This window comes from Limulus polyphemus, unplaced genomic scaffold (assembly GCF_000517525.1).
Source record: "Limulus polyphemus unplaced genomic scaffold, Limulus_polyphemus-2.1.2 Scaffold1448, whole genome shotgun sequence".
Classification (NCBI taxonomy): domain Eukaryota; kingdom Metazoa; phylum Arthropoda; class Merostomata; order Xiphosura; family Limulidae; genus Limulus; species Limulus polyphemus.
Window position 1 is genome coordinate 22898 of NW_013667058.1, and position 7431 is coordinate 30328.

The following is a 7431-nucleotide window of genomic DNA, read 5'->3' on the forward strand; positions in this document are numbered from 1 at the left end:
GACAAAATTAACAAACGAGCACAGACGTAACAACTAATATCTGCTTTGAATCACTAATACATGATCTGAGTCACTATGTTATTCCCTAATACGTGCTGTGAGTCACTTTGTGATTCACTAATTTGTGTTCTGAATCATTAACACGTCCCCTGAGTCACTTTTTCAATCACTGATACACGTATCTGAGTCATTTTGTAATTCACTAATACGTGTTCTCAATCATTTGTTAATCACTAATACGTGCTCTTAGTCACTTTGTAGTTCACTAATTTGTGTTCTGAATCATTAAAATGTCCTTTAAATCACTTTGTTTATCATTAATATGTGCTATGAGTCACCAATAAGTGTTCTGAATCACTTGTTAATCACTAATACACGCTCTGGGTCATTTTGTGGTTCACTATTATGTACTTTGAATCACTTGTTAATTACTAATATGTACTCTTAAGTTACCGTGTGTCTCTAAAGCTCATCAATGCCTAACATATAAACTGTAAGTCTATTCATTTGTCAGGTGTCTGTGAGAAGATCTGATAAGCCATTAAAATACATTTATTAAATACCAATCAGGTTTGTTTGTAGTTAAACACAAAGCTACACAATGGACTATCTATGCTCTGCCCACCATGGGTATCAAAACCCGGATTCTGGCGTTGTAAGTCCACAGACATACTGCTGTGTCACTGGTGGAGCTACCAATCAGGAATATACCACAAAAAGTTATTATTAATGATAATGATGATAAAACCAAATGAAACTAAGTTATACAAATAAAATGGACTACGTGCAATATTTAAAGGGATCTTTCCTGGTTCGGAGTGTATTAAAATTGAATAAGTTGAAAAGGATTCCTCCATGTAAAATCTAATGGTTCTTCCTAGTGTGTCATTTCTGAAACCATCAAGAAACTATATCCTTAAAGGAAGAATAAAAATGGATGCATCCAACAGAGCTAATACAAAATGGTTGCACCATGTCTGATACCATAATTATAAACTCATCTAAGACAGCTGAACCCACATGAGGCACCGTGTTGTTCAAAATAGTCATAACGTATCTGAAAATGTTTTGCCAGCAAGGTTATCAGTAAAAAAACCACACCTACTGGAATATGAGGTCATCTCGAGGTCAACTAGATGTTACATTACAAATGGTCAAATGTCAAATTAACCTATTCTATAGCCATTACTACTTAATTATGGTATTGGAAAAAATTATGAAAACAATGAATAAAATGCAAATATGGCATTGCTCCCCTCTGTTTTATCAACCTGAACTGTACCAGAGCACAGCAATGTGTTCATAGTTTATATTGTGATTGGCTGTTGTCCACCTAATCAGACAGTGCCTCACTAGCATTATGCCTATAAAAGTACACACAGTCATAACTATGCCCAACAGTAGTATGGTAATTGGACACATGATTCCCAGGACAAAAAATATCATAAACGTAAAGAAGTCAAAGTCTCAGCTGAAGGTTAGTACATGCAATAAATAGAAATTCAATTTCATATTCCAGTAGGAGATGTATGGAAACTCTGAAGAGGGTACACAAAACTGGTACTGTTGATAATAGAAGTGGTCATGATAGAAAGCCTAAATCCGTCAAAAGTGATGTTAAACAACTCAGAATATGCTTTTTACATGATACCTTACAATCCAGTGAACATTGTCAATGACCTAGCTGGAAATACAGGTGCAAATGTGACCTTCAGAGCAGTAAGATAAATATTAGCACAAAGAGGCCTTATGGATACATAGCTGTTCCAAAACCACTGCTTAGGAGAGATAAGCAAATTAAAGGCTTAAATGGGCATCAGATTTATACAGACCCCAGGAGGTGAAATACAGGAGAAAAATGTTATCTCTTGTACACGACTTATTATCTCTATCTCATACTCATTAGACATTAACTCGTGCTCACGAAATAACATATTTAGAGCATGACTTATTATTTCGAGATCACAACATAATATTTATCTCTTGTATGTTCTCTCCATACTTCATACAATGGAATTAACATAGCTGACAGAAGATGCTATTTACATATGAATCAGCAACAGTTTGTTCAATGGCAGAGAGAAGAATGGTATCACAGTACGATATCTACGGTACAGTATGCTGAGGGATTAATACCAGCGTGATGTTAGAAATATACACAAAATAGATGGCACCCCTGACTGTTGAAAGGAAAAAAAGAGCTTCTTATTCATCATTACATACTCTCTGGAACAAGGCTTATTAGGCATACACTCATCTTCCAGTAAGACAATGAGTTCAAGCATACAACAAATGTAGTGAAATAATATGTGGAGGAAAGAAAAAAAAGATGGTAGAACACTTACAACTACAGCTTCGCTTGCAAAAAGTCCTGATTTGAATAGTATGAAGGTTGTACAGACTCTTTGAGAAAGTCAAATAGCAATCAAACAGCTTGACTGATTTGTGGGGAGCAATACAGGATCTTGGAACAATATTTCCCAATCATACACTGATAACCTTATAGTAGACAAAAACAGGGTGTACTGCTCTGTTTAAAGCAAACAGAAAATAATAGTGCATTGTATAACTTATTATTTTCTCTTGTATTTTCTTTAATATGTATTGTACTAATAAGAAACCAATGATTTAGTTCCAATCACTCATTGTTTCTAACTCTTTTTCTCTGCTTGGCATTTCCAGAATTATCTCCAAAACTGCAAATATATATCATATACATTGTTTTGTTCTGAACACACAGACTCTTTTGGGAAAAAAAAGTACTTGGTTATGTTTTTAGTAATCATAATACCTGTAAATTATCCAAAACATTATTTCTATTCTTTAGATAAGTATTTAAGTTATAAAGTCTCCTAATGTTTATACTGCTTAGTATTGAACTTCAAAGCCCTATTTTCTAGAGTTGGGTCAGAAAGTAACTAATATACTGGATTAGTTATACTTCCCGTGTCATTCCGATAAATGAGCTATTATTTCGGTGCTACTAACTAGATGGGTGCCATAGAATTTACTTCCTATAATATAAGAATAGGCCACAGATGTAAATAAACCCTTCCTTGGGTTCCAGAGGATACTACTTCGTATGGTATAAGAAGAATAGCTCATAAATGGAAACAAACAATTCCTTGGGTTCCATAGAATATTACTTCCTATAATATAAAAAGTATAAGCCATAGATTGAAACACATCATTCCTTGATTCCATAGAATATTACTCTCTACAGTATAAACAATATAGACCGTAGATGGAAATAAACCATTCTTTTGGTTTTTCTAGAGTATTACTTCCAATAATATAAGAATAAGTGAAAAAAAACTTTCTTGTGATTCGAAGAATATTATTTCCTATAGAATAAGAAGAATAGACCATAAATGGAAGCAAACCTTTTGCTGGGTTCCATAGAATATTTCTTCCTGTAGTATAAAAACTATAGGTCATAGATGAAAACAAACCCTTTCATGGGTTCCATAGAATATTATGTCTTACAATATAAGAGGAATAGGTCATAGATGGAAATAAACCATTCCTTGGGTTCCATAGAATATTATTTCCTATACTATATTAAAAATACGGCCATAGATGGAAATTAATTCTTCCTAGTGCTTCATAAAATACAATTTCCTATAGACGGAGACAAACCCTTTCTTGGGTTCCATAGAATATTATGTCCTACAATATAAGAAGAATCGGCCATAGATGGAAATAAATTATTCCATGGATATTATTTCCTATAATGTAAGAAGTATAGACCATAGATGGAAACAAAAGCTTTCTTGGTTTCCATAGGATATTATTTTCTATAATATAAGAATAATAGGCTATAGATGGAGACAAACCCTTCCTTGCGTTTCATAGAATATTACTCCCTATAGGTTTTCTAGGGTGTTTGGACCATACAAGCATGACATGGCATACAATTCAGGAAACAAAGAAGCAGCAAAGAGATCTGGGTGTGGTGTGGCTTGGCTTTGCCAACGCATATGAATCTGAACCACATGCATTGATTGAGTATGTTATTAACTTCTTCTGGATTTCTGAAAAGGTGGAGGATTTCATTAAGGAATACTACACCGACTTTCAGATGCATTTCTCACTCTGAGAGTATACAAACAGCTGGGAGAACCTTGAAGTTGGTATTCCAATGGAGTGTACTATATATCCCATTCTGTTTGTCCTTGCAATGGAAGTCATCATTAGAGCTGTTGAGAAGGATGGTCCATGGATAAAATTTCACGGAAGAGAAGAGCTTTCACCGATACATTAATTTATGGATGACTTGACCTTACTCAACCCAAGCAAAGAGGCAGCAATGTCAACCTTGTCTAAGTCTGAATATATTATGGACTGAGGAAGGATGAAATTTAAAACCAAGAAGTCACGCAGTTTGGTTTTATAGAAGGGGAAGCTGGTTAACACCCATTTCTTGCTGTGTGGTGAGGAGATTCCATCAGTCCAAGAGCAGCCTGTGAAAAGCTTTGGGTGATAGTATACTGAGGAATTGCAAGATACCTGGAGAGCTCAGGAGGCAGATAAGCAGGTGGTGGAGTCTGGAAATAATTCATAAGTGTGGTCTACCAGGAAAGTTGAAACTTTGGTGTCTGCATTACAGTCCTATGCTTAGGACAATGTGGCCTCTCAGTGGATATGAAGTTGCAATTAGCCATGTAGAAAGGATGCAGTGCCAGATGAATACTTATATGAATAGATGGTTGGGAGTTCCTGATTGTTTGAACAATGCTGTGTTACACAGCTGCCACACAAAGTTGGTGTTGCTAGTGAAGTCTCTTGTAGAGGAGTTCAAGGTATCCAAAGCAAGATTATTAAAAAAATCCTCTGGTCAGAGATACCCAAATATGGGAAATATGTAACACTACCTGACATTGATAATTTATGATAAAATAAAACATCCATTGACTTGCAATAAATTAAGAAGTAGCATCAACTGGAGAAATATAAAAGAATGTATTTTTTACTCTCTGTACTGTGTTTGCCCAGAAATAAAAACAAACAAGCAAAAAAAGCTAAAAGTATTTTAAATATTATTTTATGATACCTTTCCTAATTTAAATTCTAGTGCTTGATTCATGAACTGTTACAAAATTCTCTGAACTTTTTCAACATTTGTACAACTTCAACTTCATTTTAATGCATCTAACTTTTCAACAATATTCAAAAGATACTGTTAGAAAATAAATTTTTACATGGAATAGGTGCCTTACAATAACAGAGTAAGAGTAACAAGTACAACACACTTCTTGTAAAACTGAAGAGTATGACAGGCAGGGTTGAAATCAAAATTTGCTTCACATATATTGAAGCACAAAATATATTATTTCCTACTTACCAGCCTGACCATGAGCCACGTGAAGTAAAGTCGGTAGCCAATCAACGGCATGAAATAGGCTGATGAAAGAAAGCAATAGCCATTTTTTTAAAAACATTATAAACTGCATAACACACAGATTATATTTCTTCACCTATGAGGAAAGAATATATTATGGTGTACTATTAAAAGGATAAAAAAAGTAATAAAGTAGATAAATAATTAAAACAGGAAGTCAAAACTTTATATGCAGTGATTCTGATGATAATATGCCTCTTTGATACAGTTCACTACCCTGCCAGAAGTAACTGCCTACTCTTTGATTATGTGGTTAATATGTAAGTAAACACAGACACACTGACTACAAAGACATGATTTTGAGAGAATAAAGATTATAGTCTGCTGAAACCATGTAAAATCAACAGATATAAAACTTAAGGTTGTGAAAATGTGCCCAAAAACAACTTCACAAGAATCTGCAGTGACTCGGTACTTAATGTGACCACATATGAATGGGGTGACTCTGTATTTAATGTGACCACATATGAATGGGTGACTTGGTATTTAATGTGACCACATATGAATGGGGTGACTTGGTATTAATGTGACCACATATGAATGGGTGACTTGGTATTTAATGTGACCACATATGAATGGGGTGACTTGGTATTTAATGTGACCACATATGAATGGGTGACTTGGTATTTAATGTGACCACATATGAATGGGGTTATTTGGTTTTTATTGTGACAACATATGAATGGGGTGATTTAGTGTTTAATGTGATCACAAGTGAATGCAGCAATTTGGTGTTTAATGTGAATAGGGTGACTTGGTGTTTAATGTGACCACATATGTCAAAGGGGCGAATTGGAGTTTAATGTGACCACATGTGAATGTGGTGATTTAGTGTTTAATGTAATAAAAGGGCAGAGGTGAAATTCTGCCAGTACTCATCTTTTTTTAAGGCGACACTAGTACTGGAACTTATCTGAGCTGTTTTGTCAGTTTTTTATGTTTACACATAGATCTATTTTCTTTTTCAAAAACAGGTCCACTTTGCCCAGCTGAGTACCTTTACTTTTTTTTGAGAATTTCACTCCTGGAACAGGGTGACTTGCTATTTAATGTGACTTCATGTGAAATGGAGTGACTTTATGTTTAATGTGACCACACGTGAATTGACATAATCTCCAAGGCTTTTGTAGTTATTTTGAAAGCCCGGATGTGCAGTCCATGGATCACCTCGGGAAATACACATGGTATAAACTCTGTCAGAACTATACTTTTCATATCCTATATTGATTCAATGTTGTGTTTGAGAATTTATCTGCAAACTCCTCCAACTTGTCAGGTGGACTCGGGGTGTACTTATATGGTATAACCCCTTTACCAAGGGAACTAAAACGTGCCTGGAAAGTTACCCAAGAATAATTGTGTTTTAGAAACAAGTGTTTAGGGTTGCTGAGCCCAAAACAAACATCGATTTTGTGTTCCTGACCCACTTTGGAATCCTGGGGCACCAGGTTCATACCCCCACTCACAGATGGGTGTCCTAACAGAGTTTTTCGGACACTCTTGGGGTAGCTGTAGAGTTGGAGATGATAGAGAATCTAGATCAATATACTAGGGCCGCTGTAAACCACGAGAGTGCCTTTGAACCTCTCAGCATAGCACGAATATTTGATGCTAGCGTCTTTACATTTGACGTTGAGAAAAATGTGTAAAACATATTGTTGCGTCATCGAGATCATGTGATTCTCACGCTCTCTACTTTCTAGAATTATCCTGTACTTTGGCAAATGTTCTAGTTCTTACTAGATATAAGGTAGTCGGGTATATAAAAGAGGGGGACAACGTGACAAGGTAATGTGTGCGTAGATAGTGAGTAACTGATCTGCAGTCAGAAGTATTATTGAGCACGTTCGTCGTTATAGTGTTTGTTTAGCGCGATTGTTGAAGTTGAGTGTATCGGTAAAGTTGTATTCGGAAAGAATAAACCAGTTTTATTAAGTAAATACTTGTGTTGCTAAAGTTTCGTTTGAACGAAGTTACGGGAAGGTCTCCGTTTGTTAATCAAAATTTGTTACGGGTGTCAGAGAGTGGGA

General features: G+C 35.3%; 1 protein-coding gene across 5 annotated transcripts in view; it reads right to left on the minus strand.

Annotated features, from left to right (window-relative positions):
• LOC106463621 (arylsulfatase B-like) overlaps window positions 1-7431 on the minus strand; it is a 54108-nt gene that overhangs the window by 10380 nt on the left and 36297 nt on the right. For all 5 annotated transcript variants that reach the window (XR_002611523.1, XM_022391159.1, XM_022391158.1 and 2 more), the window contains one exon: window positions 5345-5403. Coding sequence is in view for 4 of the 5 variants with exons in the window: in XM_022391159.1 (XP_022246867.1) it covers window positions 5345-5403 (59 nt within the window). In the remaining variant the exon portion in view is untranslated. The remainder of the gene's footprint in view (window positions 1-5344; window positions 5404-7431) is intronic.